At 33.3% G+C, this 20,214-nt stretch overlaps 2 protein-coding genes across 2 annotated transcripts; one reads left to right on the plus strand and one right to left on the minus strand.

Annotated features, from left to right (window-relative positions):
* Window positions 1-2,621: 2,621 nt before the first annotated feature.
* On the plus strand, window positions 2,622-4,942 carry LOC119641654 (RING-type E3 ubiquitin-protein ligase PPIL2). The gene is made up of 4 exons (XM_038040445.1): window positions 2,622-2,804; window positions 2,880-3,831; window positions 3,894-4,045; window positions 4,103-4,942. The coding sequence occupies exons 1-4, from the start codon at window positions 2,773-2,775 to the stop codon at window positions 4,530-4,532; spliced, it is 1,566 nt and encodes a 521-aa protein (XP_037896373.1). The 5' UTR covers window positions 2,622-2,772; the 3' UTR covers window positions 4,533-4,942.
* An 8,600-nt stretch (window positions 4,943-13,542) lies between these two features.
* Window positions 13,543-17,462, minus strand: LOC119641623. The gene is made up of 3 exons (XM_038040399.1): window positions 17,136-17,462; window positions 15,103-15,902; window positions 13,543-15,042 (listed from the first exon to the last, which is right to left on the minus strand). The coding sequence occupies exons 1-3, from the start codon at window positions 17,367-17,369 to the stop codon at window positions 14,784-14,786; spliced, it is 1,293 nt and encodes a 430-aa protein (XP_037896327.1). The 5' UTR covers window positions 17,370-17,462; the 3' UTR covers window positions 13,543-14,783.
* Window positions 17,463-20,214: the final 2,752 nt, after the last annotated feature.

Genomic DNA, 20,214 nt, shown 5'->3' on the forward strand with positions numbered 1-20,214 from the left:
GGTTTTTTTTAGTGGCTATCGAATGGATGTCGTATATACTGATCTTAGTAAAGCGTTTGACTTAGTTCACTTTAACTTATTGATCTCCAAACTCTTGCTTCCTTTTGTACTAAGCGAAATAGATAAGCTTGTAATAGACACTGTAGTTTATAAAAAGAGAAGAAACAAAGAAAAAAAGAAGAAAAAAGGTTTTTTTTTGTGAAAAAAAAAAATAGTTTTTGATGGAGACGGAAGTTCGGTTTGATTTTGGGGAAAAAATATATAAAATTCCGGCGGGATATTCGCTGAATCGCTATAAAAGAAAAACAGAAAAAAAAATGTGGTGCTGATCTGTTTGCTTTCTAACAAAAAAAAGTGAAATGTTTATATAATTATATTAACACACAAATAATACTCTTAGACATTTTAAGCCATGTTTTTATAAAGACTGCACCGCGAGATACAACAGTTAATCTTGTTTATAAAACAAGTTAGAAAAATCTATAAATTTATTTTGAAGAAAATTATTAAACTATTGAAAATAAATCTGAGGAAAAATGGTTACTTTCGGTTCTACCCAAAGTAAAAATTGAAAAGTTCCCTGAAGAAGTGAAAAATCCGAAACAAGTTAGAAAAATCTATAAATTTATTTTGAAGAAAATTATTAAACTATTGAAAATAAATGTGAGGAAAAATGGTTACTTTCGGTTCTACGCAACGTAAAAACTGATAAGTTCCCTGAAGAAGTGGAAAACCCGAAAAGAACAATAAAACGTTAAAAGAGCTCTCCTCTTCACACTGTGTTTCTTAACTTGGGTTTGTGCGTGGTACCCCTAAGACATCGGATCAATAATAGACATTTCTTATGTGTTATTTTTTCTTAACATTAAACAATTTTTTTTTTTTGTACGTACAACTTTATAACAGGTCATTTAGAGTACTGCTTAACTTCATCACCTCGGATGAATTTTCCGTGACATCTGGCGTCCTTTAGGACCCTTTTGCTTTAATCTATACATTAATGATCCCCTTATTAATGTACGCCGACGGTGTTGAGCAATTTTCTTCTTTCTCCTTTGAATCGTAATCGTGTCAGCTTCAAATTGACTTAAATAATTTGGTAACATTAATTTCAATATCGGGGTCTTTAATTTCCATCAAAACAAATATGCTTAATACGCGCGACATGCCCATGGATTTTTTTTATTTTTTGTTTGTTTGTATATAGATTAGGCCTGTTTGATTCAATTTAGATCCATAATCCAGTAACATGAAAAAGGAACAATTGATGATATTTTTATATTTTTCCGAAACGTAAAATGAGCGCTCTCTTTTTTTTTTAAATGTGCTGCTTATGCTTGTTAAACAGGTTATGTGCTGCTCCGCAGTTGTCCCCATAAGCCTCCGCAAGGTACTGTACAGTCTAAATTCCCGCTAATAATGCCGGAAAAGAAAAAAGTAAGGGTTATCTGTGTTTATGAGAAAAATTATGAGTATAGAAAATTAGAAAGAGAAATCAGCTGATTTGATTAAGGCAGTCAGCTGCTTAAGATGCACAAAGTTTCTAGCAGGAAAAATTTTGCATGAATTGTTGTATAGGCTAAATATATTGAAAGATTGTGTAATGATATCAAATCTTCTGCACTCAAAAATTAGATGTTCGGCAGATTCAGTAATGTTACATTCGTCGCAATTATCGGTGGAAGAGACTTTAATCATTTTGAATATACCTTGTCATAAGTCTATGAAGTATTTTAAATTCCTATGTTGCAAATTTTCCTTTAGGTAAAAGTTTGGGTGTCCAAAAAGGGTAAATTTTGTAAAAAAGCCAGACAATTTTCTCTCTAGCTAAAAAAGGATACTCGTCTTTCCATTCTTTTAAGATAAGTTTATGGATCAGCAGGAGAGCCTCACTGGGAAGGTAGTTAATGGACAAAGCCGTGCCATCAAACTGTGCTCCAAGTGCAAAGAAATCTGCTCTTTCGTTGATAGCAAAACTAGTGTGACCTGGGATCCAGATTAGGTGGCATTCTTCGATGCTTGGGTCTTTTAAGAGGTTGTGAATTTTAAAAACGTACATGTTGTAAGGATCCTTATTCTTGATTAGCATCAGTAAATTTATTCTCAATTGCAAAGAGGACTGCTTGTCTGATGGCCAGAAGTTCAGAACTTTGAATTTTCCTAAAACTTGCCTATGTCTTATTTAAACTAACTTGCTAAAATTAAAAAATTAACTGCTGATGTTTATTCTTATCGTCTATAATTTTCCTTGCCATTTGATGAGTTAATGTTTTTATTGCAGGCTTTTAAATTACTGATATTTTTTTTTTTTTTTTTTTTTGGTATATTGAACGGAGATGGACTAAGCCAATAGATTTGTGGCTTATATGTCCTAAATTACTGATAGAACATATTTTATAATTTACAACAACAACTGTATGAGTTCTCATTTTTAAAATGTAAACACTAGCACGTGCATGCCAAATATACGCAAAAATTTGGAATATGGAATAATGGTAACAAGATAGAATACTGGTGGCGACTACTTCTTTTTAAAAACATACATATGACATACATTTTTTTTCGCTACTCTCAGATGATTGTGAATCGAGGGGGATTGAATTGTTTTGCTTACACGCACACGTCTCTGGTTTAATAAAAAAAAATGTGTTATATTAACTTAGCGTGAATGGCATTAATAAATGAAAGAAGAAGAATATGCAAGTCGTAGTAAAAATATCAAAAGAAGTCACGAAATAATATTCAATAGTATTAATACAAAAAATCGTCAAAATGGGTAAAAGACAACATCAGAAAGATAAAATGTATGTAAAAATTTTTCAAACGTTGGCCTTGCATATATGTTTGTACTCTCGAATTTCTATCAAATGCTTATATAGGTATTTAACCTACACAGAGTGGACGGAATTATATGGTGGAAAGAAGTTTGAATCAGCAGAAAATGAGCATATCAAATTTAAACGTCTTCCTTTTGATCATTGCTGTATAACATTAAAGCCGTTTAAGCTGCCTTATTGTGACGGAGAAGGTAACATATTTGAGTTGGAAGCTGTACATAATTTCATTAAAAAGTTCAAAATAAATCCAATAACGGGTAAACCAACCGATACGAAAACGTTGATAAAGTTAAAGTTTCATAAGAACGCAGAAGAAGAATATCACTGCCCCGCCTTGTTTAAACCATTTACGAAAAATTCTCAAATTGTAGCTGTAGCTACAACCGGAAATGTATATTGCTGGGAAGCCATAGAGCAGTTGAATATAAAAACGAAAAATTGGAAAGATTTAGTGGACGACACACCATTTCAACGCAAAGATATTATAACTATACAAAATCCTCAAAATGTGGAGAAATTTGACATATCTAAATTTCATCATGTCAAGAAAAATTTGCGCGTTCTAACTGACGAAGAAGAACTGGAACGCAAAGATCCTACAAAGAAAATTAAATCTATGAATATGGAAACCAGAGAAACGTTAGCTCAATTGGAAAAAGATTACAAGGCGGTTGAAGAGAAACCAAATGTTTCCAAGCCAGCGGCAGATAAATTTAACGCTGCTCATTATTCAACAGGAGCCGTAGCGGCAAGTTTCACTTCCACAGCCATGGCGCCTGTTTACACTCATGAGCCTGCCATAATAGATGAAGATGAGATTAAATACGAACGTGTTAAGAAGAAGGGTTATGTGCGTTTGGTTACCAACTTCGGTCCATTGAACTTGGAATTGCATTGCGATTTGGTGCCACGAGCTTGTGAGAATTTTATAAAACATTGTAGCGATAATTATTACACAAGGACGAGATTTCATCGTTCAATCAGAAATTTTATGGTAGTATTTTTTAAAGTTTCTTGCAAGAAGTTTTCAAAGATTGTTTAATTGTGCGGTTTTAGATACAAGGAGGTGATCCAACGGGCACAGGGACCGGTGGTACTTCAATATGGGCAAAAAAATTTGACGATGAATTTAAAACGAATTTAAGTCATTCCGGCAGAGGAATTTTATCAATGGCGAATTCGGGGCCGAATTCAAATGGATCGCAGTTGTAAGTGCATGAAAAAATATTTTTTTTTTAAGTAGTTTATATTTTTTATATTTCTAGCTTCATAACTTACCGCTCTTGCAAGCATTTAGATGGAAAGCATACTGTATTCGGTAAACTGGTGGGCGGCATCGAAACTTTACAGAAAATGGAACAGATTGAGGTAGACAACAGGGATTGTCCCATTGAGGATATTATTATAGAATCAGCTCAAGTATTTGTCGATCCTTTTAAAGAAGCTGTCGAACTATTGAGCAAAGAAAGAGCAGAAGAAGTTGAAAAACAAGAAAATGTTGCAAATAAACATAAAAGTCAAAAACCTCTAAATGAATCTCTTAAGGTTTACCGACAAGGTGTTGGTAAATATTTAAATTTGCAAGCAAGTAAGGCTTCATTAAGAGAATCAGAACGGAGCACAATAATCTTTAACGGATCGATGTATAGAAAATCTTCAAGCAAAGTGGGTTTCGGCGATTTTTCAACATGGTGAAGAAACATAATAAAGTGATTTAAAAAAAAAAATTATAGCATGAATGAATTAAATGAATTTCTGAATACATATTTTGGGCGTGTACTATTGAATGCCGTCTAATAATGCTTTCTTTATTAAGTAGGACAACCATCGCGGGACTCGGATAAAGATAATCTTTTTCCGCGGTCCTGTTAAGCGCGCCATATAATTCCACATTTTAATTCTTCGTACAGATGGAAGCAGACGAGAAATGTTTTTTAATTTTAATATAAAGGAGAATTCAATACATGAAGGCTTTAAAATTATATAATCTGAAAGAAAAGTTGTATTAAGGAACGCAAGACAACTATGTTAACGGTCTTTTTTAAGCAAAGTTGTTAAAATGAGTTCTGTGAATAAATGAGAACGTTAAAAACGAAGAAAAGCGCGGCGCCTTTATGAAAAATTGTATATTATATATTATTTGAATATTAATAATAATAATATTGAATATATAATATTCAATAATAATATTGAATATATAATATTCAATAATAATATATATAATATTCAATAATAATATTGAATATTATATATTTCTCTTGTTCTTTTTTTATTCGGCAGTAGTTGGTATAGTTTTGTCCCCAACATTTTTATTTATATTTGACACGTTTCCACAAAATTTTTTGCTCAAAACACCTGTAGGGTTATTTTCTGATTAAATAAATTTTCCTTATCTTATACAAAAAGCAAATAAAACGAAAATTAGAAAAGGTAACAAATATCAATTTATTTATTTATTTTACTTGGACTTTTTTCAAATTTTTCTATTATTGTTCTTAATTCTCTAATTCAAATTGTCTCACTTTTCCCTCCACCATCTCTTCATCACATAGCTGGCTTCAATATGTTGCAAATCTAATAATAATGTGCATTAGAGGCTGCTTTCTAAATAATAAAAAATTGATAAATAGTTTAAATTGCTGTATTACTCATGAGAATAAATGTTGCAGGGATTCTTTTTTGTGAACATTGTAAACATCGTCGTTAATTGGTCGAATGCTGGCATTTATTTCCATTTCAATTTAAACGGGCGCAAGTGTGGCTTCACACTCTTGAGACCGAATTGTTGAAGCGTTTAACAGGCACTGCAGCCGGAGGTTTGTTTCAAAGGAAATAAAAAAGATGCTTCTTTTTTACAGCTTGACGACGGCTTAGTAGTAGACGAATTAATCAATCACACCTGCGAGTAAATTTTGTTTCATGGTGAAAATGCTTTGTTACCGAAACTGTTTCCCTATTTTAGAGATTTGTAAATATCCATTTAAATATCGTGACCTGACGTTATAGCAATCAGCCTCTTGGCTCTTTTATAGTGTGTCATCGCGTATTTGTGGTAAACGTAAGTAAAAAAAGTATTTTCGATAAATTGTTACATGAAGAATCTTTTTTTCATTTTGTCAAATTTCTTTTTGCACTTGTGAAATGGTTTTGATTTTTCTCTAAAAGCAGTTAGCTGGTTTTTTCTTTACATTGTTTATAAATTTAAGAAGTTTTATAAATAAACATACAGTAAATTTAAATTAGCAAAAATTTCTAATAGAATAAGAAAACTGGTTTGGTGGCGCGAGCCTTCGAACAAGTTTATACAATCTTTAAGTCAGAACTTCATCGAAAATAGCTGCGCTAAAGACTTTTGCCTGACTTGTGAATTGGGTTGTTTATTTCATATGTTGGACAAGAGTACGGATGAGTATATCAAAAGTTATTATTAGCATAGTTTTGCGACAATAAACGTCAATGTTTGTTTGTAATCCAGCTTTCACTCTTTGTCAAGCTAGCAATTTTTTGCGTTCATTTCGCACCGTTCCAGAAGCTTCAGTTTCAGCAATACGATCGGACCTCCAATGTTAACTTAGTAATAATTATATATAATATTAGTAAGTTGCGCATACAAACATGTATGAAATTAGAACTGTTCAAAGAAACGAAAGTGAAAATTCCTTCCCTTACGAAAATGGCCAATTACAGGCAAAGCCTATACTTGTTACCATATGACAAGAAAGCCGATATCGGTAGTAAAATCTGTCTTACATGTTAATTGTTCTTCAAATGTAAAAAAGCAATTCCAATTCCCACGAATGCGCTTATGTTCCTTTCAGTAATAAAGCTCAGGCTTTATTTGTCGTTTTGGAGTCGGCATTTTTATTTTCATATGCGGGCGTTTCTTATCAGACTTTGTAGGCGAACGTGTATCGCTTTCAGTAGACCATTATTGATTTGAAGTAGACGTCCCAGTTTCCCAAATTTTTCACCGTCGTCTTGGCCCTTGGCTCTTCATTTGACAGCACAACCATATCGTCGCCTCCTTCATCGCCAAGCATCAGCAATGCTCTATATGCATACGCGTTGAAATGTAATTAATTAAATCTATTTAATATTTGTGGGCCAATGCTAACTTGGGGTGGAGGACCTATCGTTTTCAACATTCACAGTTTATCTTTAATTGGTACAGTAATGTACGGGCCCCAAATTATATTTCATACATTGCAACACGAAACGTCATCAGGATCAGGGTAATTACAATGTTTCAACGTTGACAATGGAATAAACATTTCATCTTCTGAGAATGGCATAATTGGAATAATATTAAAAGAGCTTAACGAATAAGGGCAATTAGCAAACGAAACATTTGAACATTAATAATTTTCCCTACAAAAATCTACAAAAAGGTCAGTTGGAATCCTTCAGTAAATCCTTTTACTTTTCGTTTAGAATTTACGAATTTACCAAAGCTCTTAAGATTTTTAAGAAATTTGCGTCTGGTTGCTTCAACAATGACAAGCTGCTTTGAGGAAGTTATAACTCCGTCTAGCGCTAGAGTATAATATATAATCTCTAATCAAACCACCCCAAATTTTTTAAATGGCTTACTTTTTTATTACGGACCATCCGTAAATGCTTGGTTTACCATACAGAAGACTCTGAAGTGTGACAAGACTAAAATGATACTGAGGCGGAAATTGCGGAAAGAAGCTAACTGTAAATAAAACATAATGATTCATCAATCTCTTCAGAGCGTAATGCCATCAAGGAAGTTCCTAAGTTTGATATAATAAACGCTGAGTACTTATGGTCATTTGATTGCATGGTCCTTTGTCAGCTAAATAACTTACGGACAGCTGTAGCATTATTGCTTTGATTCATTTTATTTTATTTTACTTATTGCTATTTAGTTTAATTTACGTAAGCTGTACATATTACAAAATTCTACCCTAATTATAATAACCTAGTTTAGCACAACTGTAACTGTAATCAATAATCTACATTACCTAATTATAAACAATAGTGAAAAGTAGGCAGTAGGAAATTATCGATAAAGTGAAACACAGCAACTAAATAGACATTTAACAAACAGCAACAACGATGGATAATGCCTATGTTCAGGTGAAACAGAGCGTTCAGTTGGCGATAAAAATATATTAGTATCCCAAAAAAAAACTAAGCCAAGCAACTTATTATTCACATTAAAGATGCTGTTAAGCTGACGGAAACCTAACCCATAGACATCATCGAAAAACTATTTGTAAGTTAATGGATAAGAAAAGGGAATATAACATCCAAGATTTAGACACAGAGGAAAAAGATCTTGTCACTGGAGAGGAAAGCTCTCAAACGTCATATAAGAACGTAAAGATTAAAGAGGAGCTTAAAGAAGGCGTGGATGAAGATGATGGTTTTGAGGATGTTTGTATTGTTGCTACTGAAATCTTTATTCAGAGTAGTGAGTGGTAAGCAATATAGAAAAAAATATTGTCGTCGAGCTCCATCATTATGTGATAAATGTTTATCTTGTGCAGAAGGGACGCAGACACCAACTGTTGGACGCAGACACCAAGCGCTAACGGATTTCAATATATTAATGGACGGTAACTTAGAGGGAGGTAGAATCGTTGATTAGCTTTTAGTATCTACGATTAATTAAGTTTACTTATATTACTAAGGTTACGTCACGCGTTCATTCACCCGTTCCCCATCTCGTCCCCATTGAGACTTTCCTTAATAATTATCGTCGTTTCTTTTACTTGATAAATTTATCATCACATGAATTCCAATTTCTTTTCTCTTTCTTTCTCTTGTTTAGAAATTTTAACGCTAAATAAAGAAACATAAAAAGGCAAATATTATGTCTATTTGTATATCCATTAATCTTCATATTTGCATGAAAGATCAAAATTCGAGTCGACTTGTATTCTGAGTAGTGCGTATTTTCTTTTTCGTCTTCGATTTTTTAATTGTTTTCGGTGTTTTTTGCGTATTTAGCTCGTGCCTTTTCAGTTGTGTATTTCGCTCGTGCTTTTCCTGATTATGGCGGACACCGGGAATTAATCCATCTGGAACCCAAAAAATTAATAAAAGTAATACCTATGTTGCTGTCGCCTAGCAAATCGAGCCTAATAAGTCTTTAACTCCAACTCCTTCCAATGAAAAACCTGTTCAACATCAACCAAAAGTTACATTGCAAAACCAGTTCCATTACCCGCCAAAGATAATATTGAAAAAATCAAAACAACACCAAATATTGAGAAAAGTAAAACAACAACACATATGCCAAAATCTAATAATCTAAATTCCCCTGAATCACCAGTTCTCAACTCTACTCAACAAATTACAAGTTGAAATGAATCCAATCTTTCATCCCTTAATCAACCTTCAATTTCAAATTATTCCCGTGTGCCCACTCGTTGCACTTCAAATGTACGCAACCATCTAAGTACAGATTACTTTGCTGGTAAGAACAATTTCTTCACGCAAAATTCCTATAGCGACCTTTTTGACGGAGACGCTGACATGTCAACTTAATTCACCTACCATTCCATTTACATGTCACTACAATAAAATAAAGTTTTTAAAATTATACTGGATACTTCACGAATGCTGTTCAAAATTCATTCATATTCCAAACAAGGAGTTGGTGTTTTTGTAACGATACAATAATCTTAAACATAAAATTTACAGAGCTTTCGCTCTATATCCCATCTTCACAATCGTTTACTCAACAAGAACTCTACAATTTATTCTATGTACTTAGAACTTGAAAGTTGTCCTGCCAAATCGAATGGGAGGACACCTGGTCTAGACTGCATCTCCTACCAAACGATCAGTGCTCTGTCTAATTCAAGTAAAAATAAATTACTGGACCTATGTAATACGGTATTTTTGACTGGCCATATGCCCTAAATATGGAAATTGGCAGCAATTGTTCCAATTCCAAATTCCAAAAAATGCGTCCATTGCTTCGGATTATCGCCCAATCTCTCTATTATCTTGGCTCTCAAAGGTATTGGAAAAGATTATGGCATCTAGATTATCTTGGCTTCTTGAGTCCAAGAACCTGATAACAAAGCAACAAGTTGGTTTCAAGCGGGGTAGAGGGTGCATCGAAGCTCTTTTACATAATGATTATTTTACAAGCGACGCAATTTCCGAACGGAATCATGTTTCGGAAAAGCATTTGACAGAGTTGGTCTTTATGTTGTTTTAAGACTCTTGAAATCACGGAACGTTGGACCCAAATTCTTCAACTACATCAAATCATTCATGTCGCATCGGCGGTTTAAAGTTATAATCATCTCTCCGACTCCTTTCCTAAAGAATGACATTCCGCACGGATCTCCTCCTTCTATCGCGCTTTTCCAGATCGCCTTCAAATTAGCAAAATCCTTTGCCGTGTACCGAGAATCGAACATTGTCTCTACGCGGACGATGTATACATTTTTACAAAAGAAAAAGATAGCACGAAGGCAATCAACATCCTCGAATCTATTAGACGAGAGATCTCCTCGTCAGAAACTAGAATTTCCATACAAAAATCTGAAAAAATGCACATTTGGCGAAAGCAGATTTCCGATGCAGGAAATCTACTGATGCATATTAAGGACTTACCAGTACTAAACGTGCAGACACTCCATATTCTCGGGCTCACTTTTTCGAACAAATATCGTTGGAAAGCACACTGTCTTCGGTTAAAAAATTCTATTTTAACAAGGGTGAATTTCATACAGTACGTTGCTTGGAGAAGCCATGCGCATATTAACACTATTGCTTATCTTACCAAAATGCTTGTGTTAATCAAGATTGACTATGCTTTGATAATTTATGGCAATAGCTGCAAATCTAATATCAACATCCTTAAACCGGTCTATCACCAAGCCGTTAGAGCAAGTCGTTATGCTTTTCGGACGATGCCCATAAATAATATTATAATTGAAACTGGTCTCCCAACTTTAGAAAATAGACTTTATGAGTTAAAAGCTGAAATAGTCCCCAAGCTTCTTAATTCAAACAAAACTATTCTCGGTGATGACGTGAGAAAGATTATTATTGCGAAGAAAATTCAAAAGTCACTATGTGCAATTGACTACTGTTTGTATGTCGTAAAACAATTAGACATTCCTTTAAAAATTTTCCGTTGTTTTGGTGTTAAACCTCCACGGATTTTGAAAGATTGCTGTTTTGGGGTTTCGCTATCAACGCACAAGAAAGAAGATACTCCAAATTATGTCTTCAGGAATCTAATAGCTGAGAAAACCCAAGTATTGGACAATACTGGTTGGAATCTTTTATACACAGACAGCTCAGAATCTTCTGGTCTGCCTCCTGCTTGTGCCGCGGTAGATGCTTCAGGACAGGTTCTTCTCAATCACATATTTCGAGAAAATACTTCAACATTCACAACCGAAGCCAGAGTTATCCTTCACGCTACGAACCTTTTCCCTAAAAACAAATTCAAAACTGTCATTGTTACTGACACTATTACAAGCTATACGGAATCCTTCGTCTTCGAGATGGAGCACCATCAACAAATTAAGAAATATTATTACTACACCCGGTGGAAAAATTAAAATGTCATGGGTACCTAGTCATATCAGTTTATTGGAAAATGAGCGGGCTGATCGAGCGGCTAAATATGCTGTTTCTGCTCCTCTAGTTACGGATGATGTCGTGAAAAAGTTGGACCTTCAAAGATACATCGGAGGAAAAGTTAAAGAGAAAATTACAGAAGGAAATCTACAATGCCATCGTCAGCACTACTCTTTTATTAACCCTCAATTAACTCCACCTTTATATCCTACAAATGTTGAGAAAATCAAGATCCAACTGATTGTCGAGAATTCGCCTTGGTCATACAATTTCAACTCACCAATGGATCTTAAAGAAGCCTTCCTCCCCAATCTGCGATTGTGGACAAATTCATACTATAAAGCACATTCGCTGTGACTGCCTTAACTTTTCCTTGGCTAGAAGTATTACATTTGGAACGATTAACCCTACGGACATTCTAAAATCAGCTTCGGAACAGAATATCAATTCAATATATTACTTTATCAAAACTACTAGGCTCAATATCTAATGTACATTTGCATAAGTTAGAGCCGATAGCCTGTGTTCAATGTCTTTTTTTTAAGGATAAGGATTTTCAATCTATAAAGAATCATTACAGATATAAAAACATTTCCTTATGCTTTGTGTGTATGTCTCTTAATTGTCTAATAAAAGCCAAGCGTGTGCTAAAAAGAACGTTATGTCCTTTCTGCCATAATATTTGATTTCAAATTTCTCTCAACTTTTCGTTCAACATTTTCGGGACTTTGCTTTTTTGCGTCAGATTTTTTAAACTATGCTTTATCTCCGTTTTCCTTCAAGAACTTATTACAAATTAACGAACTCATTAAGAACAGCTTTAGGCTTTGTAATGAAATTCCTTTCTGTAAGAAATTCGACTAAATTTCAACGAAGCATTGTTCCTGTAACTGGTATAAATCTATCCTTTTTTATATTGGTTAACTGTTTCGTTCGAAGGCTACTAATTCGTTCTAGCTAATACGGAGATGGCAGAATCAAATTCTTTGTTGCTCAGAGGTGTGGGAAAAACGGCGGGATGTCAAAATTATGTTGTTGAAAAGCAGTACTAATAATCTGCGCACAAAAATAGGACAAACTACCAAAATGCAGTTATGCCGTTTCCCCGCTAATTGTTTAAATCATGGGGAAAGATGGATGCTTTGGATAGACAAATGTGCAAGGGTAAACGATCTTTTATACAGTTAACAGACAGACCCAAGTCAGATAAGAAGGGCTTTGGGAATCAGAGAAGTAGGCTTCGCAAAGGCGATTAAGTTAGATCGTCTGTATGTTTTAAATAGTCAAGGTGCTGAGCAACTCAAGTGGACCTTTGTTTGCTTCGCTTATTTATTCAAAAAGCTTAAACTCCAAACAATATGTGACATGAAAGAATATAAGAAAATTTGCATTATAATTTTTTATTTAAATGTCATTAATAAAATAAATAAATAAATATGCATCCATTCATATATCTGAGTTTTTAGTAAAAAATTCCATACAGTAGGACGAAACTTCAAAAAAATTTATACTTAATCTATCTATACATAATTTTGAATTATGTGCCATAGAAACATAAACAAAATAAAAATGTTACGGGGAGAATTTTTTTGAGCTTTTTTTCATTTTCATCGAAATCGTCCAACTATTCATCCAGATTCATCGAAATCTCTTTAGCTTTTTTCATGTTCATTCAAATCTCTTTAGCTTTTTTTTATTTTTATCGAAATTCCTCCGGCTTTTGATAAAATACGCACGGCTTCTTGCACATACAAACGGATGAAAAGAAGTTGAATGATTTTTTATTGAATTTTTTTTTAGAAATAACTTTCTCTCTAAAAGCTTCAGAAGCGGTAACGCATGACTCTTAATAATGAGTGTTCTTTAACAAACAAACTTTTTCCTTTGCATTTGAATTTATATTCGAAAAATATTTTTGTTTATTTTACATATATATAAATTTATGTACGGATCGGCTTTGTTATTTTTCTGAGCGTAGAAAATTCTTTATTAATTTCTATGTTCACATCGTTACTCATTTTGACTTATGGAATTGATTCTTGTTCGTGGTGGTTTCCGCGCTAGTAATTATCTGGATGATACGATTCAATATCTATTTTATGTGTATTTTTAACACAATATCTATTGTTGTGTTCTTTTTCTAAATGATTTATACACTTCGTTTTTAAAAGATGTGCTTTTCATATTATCTTTTGCATTTCAATACTTATGTATCCATACAAATATATGTATTCATTTAATGCTTATTTGAATTTACTGTATTTTCTTCAAAAACGTGGAAAATAATCAATACCATACTTCAATTTCATAAAATTCATCTGTGCAAAAATAGAAGCATGTTTTTCCGGAGAGAAATTATATACTAATCAAAATACCTGTAAAATTCAATATCGATACGGCAAGCCTAACTCGGGGTGAGCAAACTTAATATCCAAATATGAAATTAGCTGAATGTACTCATTTTGATAGCCACTGATGAGATCTAAAAATAGGGTCGTGGCATAGTGTGCCGAAACAGAAGTATTGTAAGTTAAAAATCAGAGGCAATTGCCTTGAAATTTTTAAGAGTTATGAAAAAGCTCGTTGAGAAAATTCGGCTAATCAGACAACAAGCATGTTCGCAATAAAACAAAAAACTAAAACTTACTCTGCATAGCAGACTTCCTGGATATATAAGTATTTCGCATTTAAGGGATGAAATGGCCTTGATTTTCATATGTAGCTTTTCGATCCAGAGATCGCAAATCTACCTAAAAGCGGGCATTACAATTTTTGGAATTAAACAGAATCATCTAGAATTTATTATTTTACTTCCGTCAAAAAAGTATCCTTTCACGTATGATCAGTATTTTTCATTTTCTTATCACAAATTCTTACATTTAAAAATACATTAATTTTCAGAGTACATTCAGAAAATGTAGTCGAAATCTGATCCCAAATTGACCAATCCTAACCAAATAACATCAACCTGTAACTTGTAGCATATGTTGTACAAGCAGCACAAAACTTTCGACTAAGAAGTTAATTAATTAAATAATTTTATCAACTCTAGAAAAACCAACGTTTTGCATAGCCTATTTCTACCAAAAGGATCATCTTCATTCGCTATTTTTTTCGACTTGCCACAAGAAGTTAGTGGTTAGGACTTCAACGTTAAAAAATGATTGCAACCTGCCTGCGCACACGTCCACCATAAACGAGGAGGTGAAACAACCCCGAAAAAAACGATAATTTTTCATATTGTCGTCTATAAGTTTCGATCCTTCGAAGATATTTCGGGACACACAGTTTTTCAGATTTTTTTTTCATTTAGTTTTGACTTTTTCTGTACACATCAATAATTTCTATATTGAAAATGAACGCACTTTAAAAATCCTTATCTAATTTCAAGTTGAAAGTCAAGCAGAGATCGTGGAGTTCCTTCATTTGGTGAGCTAATTCCCGATCGACTTCAATGCCTCCTCGTGTCATAATATCATTTACTATCTCTTCCTTTGACCGTTTGCATGATAAAAACTGTTGACTACTTAAGTTAATTGGTTCTACTAGATGGAGTAGAAAAGCAGAAGATATTCCAATGCCATAAGGCATAAATTTCGTATATTCTCTTTGTAAGGAGCTGACGCTAAAAAAAAGGATAAATATTCCAAAAATTTTATATTTCCAATGCAACTCATAACCTTACCTCAAGTACTCTGGTATTGGTTTACCAACATATATTTCATAAGTTTCCTTTAGCCTCATACAATACATTTGAAATATTTCATTAAACTTTTTACAACGCACCTCGGCATAGGTAGACAGTAATAAAAAAGTTGTTAAATCTATCATCGGTGATGTCACTCTTAAGGTTTGTAAATCAAACATTAAAATATCTTGAGGCTCTTTATCTTTATTGTATTTAAATGCGACGTTATTCCGTAAATAGTCGCCGTGACATACGGTAATGTAAGGTTCACGAGGTTGTACTCTTTTACGTCCGTATTCATAATTATCACCCACGAGTTTCTCGAACTTTTCGAGAAATTCCTTGTTTATTTGCCTTTGATATATCTGGGTTGCCTGTAAAGCTCTTTGTACGCTCTGTTTGAGAGTTATAGCCCATTCGGGATTGATAACATCACTGGCAAAACGTGATTCTCGTAAGCGATTTGTTAGCTCATCGAAATGCTCGCGATTTAGTGCACGCATCGCAAATCCTAAACCATGAAATTTACCTAAATATTGTGCAGCCAACAACGCATGTTCTACCGAGAGATTCACTCGAGTCTTGCTGATGCACCAGCCGTCTTGATGGAAATCTTTCAGTATAACTGTAGCGAAGCTTTCCAGCAGTTCGCCGTAATAATAAGTAGCGGAATTAAGTTGACATTGACCAAAGTTTTCTAAAGCTGGTAAAATTTTTTCATAGGCCAATATTTCATTATTAAACAAGGCTTTAAAGTTGATACTATCAAACACTTCTTGTGGTAAATTGGGGGTTTTCTGTTAGAGAGTAAATAAAAATGAAATAAAAATGAAAAACAAAATAGTAGGCCACGACCTATTCTTAGATACCCTACCCTACCTCTCTCAATACAGTTAGTCGTATAAGAACGTTTCAAAATAAGGCTTTGTAGGAGAAGTGGCCGAAAAGGTAGTTCGATTCGAAATATTTTCGCCCTTGCGTCAAAACACTTTAGTATACCTATGCCACTTATCTTATTAGAATTAGTCATAAAAGGACTTTTCAAAACAAGACATCACATCTGATGGTTCGATCCGGTTTATTTTCTTCTTCAAAATTCTTTTAGTATGAAATAGTTAAACGTTACACCATTTTGGCATGTGAAAGTTAATTTTTCCGATTCGACCAAAAATTTTTACATCGATTTCGATCTTTTCAAAATAAGGTCTCGTATGGAAAGTTGGTAATGAAAATGGTCTAATCTAATCTAACGATCTAATGCATTTTCAGTAGCGATCGCCCTTGGGCGTTAGCAAACCTACAAGAATAGTCTTAATACAGATCGATTTTTTTGAAAAATCCGTTTATGGCAAGCGGCCGAAAGAACGGTCCGATTCGCATCATTTTCAACAGCGTTCGCCTGCGTCGATGTACCAAATGTCATTAAAATATCTTAAAAATTGTAATGTGCAGGTTAAGTAGGATAATATAAGACGGATCGATTCCTAAAAGTAGTTTTGATCGATTTAGAAATGGAAGATAGCTTTATCTCAAGTCCTTCTGGGTGTTCCATAAACCCGCAAAAAATTTAATATACGCTTGTACCACACGTGCTGTAAAGCAAAGAAACTAGTGAACCTCTTCCTTGTTGATATTCCTTGAAGTAAGAGCAAATAAAATCTAAAATCACGAGTAAAGAGCTATTACGAATTACTTTTTCTTTCATCCTAGTTTTGCTTTGACTCGCGGATTTCATATGTAAAAATATCGACCAGAGTTAAGTAAAGAATTGTTTATCTATTCAGTTTTTGTTTTCGGATACCGTCCTAGTCGATGTTATATCAACTTCGATTCCCATTCTTATACTAATCTAGAGAACAGCGGGTAAAAATAAATAAAATAAAAACATGTGATACGAGAGTTGCGATTTTTTATAGAAAATTTTATTACTTTGATCGTCAATGCACTTTCCTGCAAAATATTGCTTTTTCCACGTAAATAATTAACTTTAATAAATATTCATTACTTTAATTGCTCACTCACAAATATACCTTAACAAATAGTACATGTTCCTCAGTAACATTACTATGCTCGAATTTTATATGCGCACGATAGCAAGTGGTTAGCATAAAGGACTCATTCGAATCTAACCATTCGATTTCCAAGGTAATATTTTGAAAATCATTATCACTAAGTTTGCTGGAAAGCTTTTCGCTTATTAAAAGCTTTGGAATTATTTTCGATTTTAACCATTCAATTTCGACATCGTTGTTGTGATTCGTCATATTTTCAAAAATTTAAATGAAAACTAAGAACAATATTTAAATGCAGTTTAATTGAAATTGTTCTGACACGTAAAACGTGCTAACTTTAACTGAATATAAGTGCAATTTAATGAAACGAAATAACAAGAAAATTATAGCAATAAATTTTGTAAAATGAGTACAAAAATAAATTACACGAGAAAGACAGCATATGCACGATAACCAATATGAGAGAAAATAACGAAAATGGTGCAGTTAATGCGTTATTCCAATTACGAGGAAAAAGATATCGCTTTAGGGTACAGCTATTGAGGGGAATTACGGTAAGAAGTTAAGAGACACAATTATTCTATGATTGTAGTAACTGATAATGCATTCACATAATTAAGCAGAAATTTAACTTACGTTAAGTTACGGGTCAATATGAATTCTGCTTACATACGCTGCCGTCTAAGACAAGATAGTTCCGTAATTAGGGGAGATCTGTCTTTAGAGACCGTGGATATTTGTTAAATTGGAACAAGGTGCAATAATTTACAGAAGTGAAGTCAGCCCACCAAGATAGCCGAAATTGTTTCAGGTTTGCGTCTTCGCTAAAAATGTCTTTGTAATGTTACGATTTATCGCGAAATGAAAAGCATGTAAAATAAGTATTAAAATTAAATAATAGTAGCAAACGTTCACATATATATAAAACAAACTATACCTCTAATTACGAACACGAAACCGAAAAAGTTATTGCTACTAAATCTCATGCAATTATAGTGCAAATACTGAAAGAATGCAATGTCCAAATTATATATTTTAATAATTATCAGATAAATTATGCGACTCTAGATTTTTGATTTGTCGTGAAAAATGCGGAAACACCTAATTCCATTACCATATCCTGGGTCTATCACGAACAAGACTAAATTAATTGTGTTTGTAAATGTTTTTTATCCTGTTCAACAAGTATGTTTAAGATGACGATGATAAGACTAGATTTAAGATTAAGATTACAGACCTTTGAGATAGTAATGAAATTAAGTTTTTCTGATTCCGTTTGAGCGTCCTTTAAGACATATCAAAAAACCTTACTTGAGGAAACTGTTTTCGTTAGTAATGTACATGAACTATATGGTAAATCGTAACAACAAATTTTTTTTTACTTTTTTATATTATTTTTTATTTACATTTGCATTTTCTATTTTTGTTTAGTTTTTCTCATCATTTTGTTATTTTTTCAATATTATTTAATTATCTGGTACATTAGCATAGGCGCGAGTCAAGTGTGAAGACTGCCAAACTTTTAGCAAAGACAAAAATGTCGGCTACATACAGTGGGCTAACTTCACGCCAGTAATAATTTTGCAATTGTTGTGTGCGCGCGAAATAAGTGAGGTACATATAATAAAGAAAAAGAAACGTAAGTAGCAGTAGCAGTAGCTTTTCTCTCTTGCTCTCTCACGTAATAAGCACTAACTATTAAAAAAACAATATCTACTAACTATTACATACTAATAAATACCAGAAGATAACTAATATGATAAGAGAGCCGAAGAATCTCAAAAAGTAAAGTTTAATGCCACGAGTGGGTGCATCCCAATGTTAAAGTAGTAGCAAGATGTCAGAGAGTACACAATCATGGCGTACGTCATAGTTTTAAAACTTCTTAAACACGCTTATTAAACCTTACACCACTTGTGGTACAGGGTATATTAAGTTGTGCGAACAGGGGCTTAAGACATATCCACATTTCGTTATATCAGAAAATGGTTCTAAATCGATCTAAGTCTGTATCGCCGTCTGATGTCGCAATTTTCGAGATATTTTGATAAAATTTGTTACACTAACGTGGTTTCACCCGAGGACAAACGCTATTGAAAATAAATGGAAAACAGGTTCAATTTCGGCCAGGGCAATGTTTTGAACACTCTCTTATAAAATCGTTTTTACGAAAACTGGATCCGTATGTAGTAAAAAGGTATAACTTTTAATATTTGATGGTGAGAATTAGTTTATAATTGTGAATCAATAGAGAAAGTAACCTTATCGAATTCGGACTATGTAGATATCTTTTTAGTCGGTCTTGCCCGAATATACTGTCCTTCCACTTTTTTGTTCTCTGTAAATACCCACTTTTAAATTTTAGCAGTTATTATTTATTTATTCTACTTACACAAGAAACTCAACTAAAACAATTTGGCAGTCGACTTCAATTGACTCTCAAATTAAATCTTAAATTAATTAATATTAAAACTTAGTATAAGTATAATAACACAAATAAGAAGGGAAAAAAAGAAAAAAGCATGTACACAACTAGCATAGAGCCACACCCACAACCGGTGCAGGACCAAATTGCAAATGAACCCGTAAGCCATCGCAAACATGCATAAGCTTGGCAACCGATTCGACTCATCGTGGCATTATAAAGTTAAGAGCTAGTTTAAGTACGACATGGGTAAATTACATGCATGAAGCAATGCCGCTTTAATGGACTTTAAAGAGTCTGATAATTTTTATTTATTTATTTATTTTATTTATTCCACTTATACTAGAAACTCAACTAAACAAATAACAGTCGAGTTCAATTGGCTCTTAATGCAAAACTTATATTAATTAACAATAAAATTGAGTACAAGCATAATAAAACAAATAAGAAGAAAAAAAAAAGAAAAAAGAGCATGTACACTGTCAGCATAGGGGCACACTTACAACCGGTACAGAACCAAATTGCAAATGAATCCCTAAGCCATCGCAACCACGCATAAGCCTGGCAACCTATAATAAATTGACAATAATTCACTTTCGAAACGTAACGACTTTTTAAGGATAAAAGCTAGTTTAAATACGACATCGGTAAATCGCGCGTATTAAGCAATGT

This window comes from Glossina fuscipes, unplaced genomic scaffold (genome assembly GCF_014805625.2).
Source record: "Glossina fuscipes isolate IAEA_lab_2018 unplaced genomic scaffold, Yale_Gfus_2 155, whole genome shotgun sequence".
Taxonomy (NCBI): Eukaryota; Metazoa; Arthropoda; class Insecta; order Diptera; family Glossinidae; genus Glossina; species Glossina fuscipes.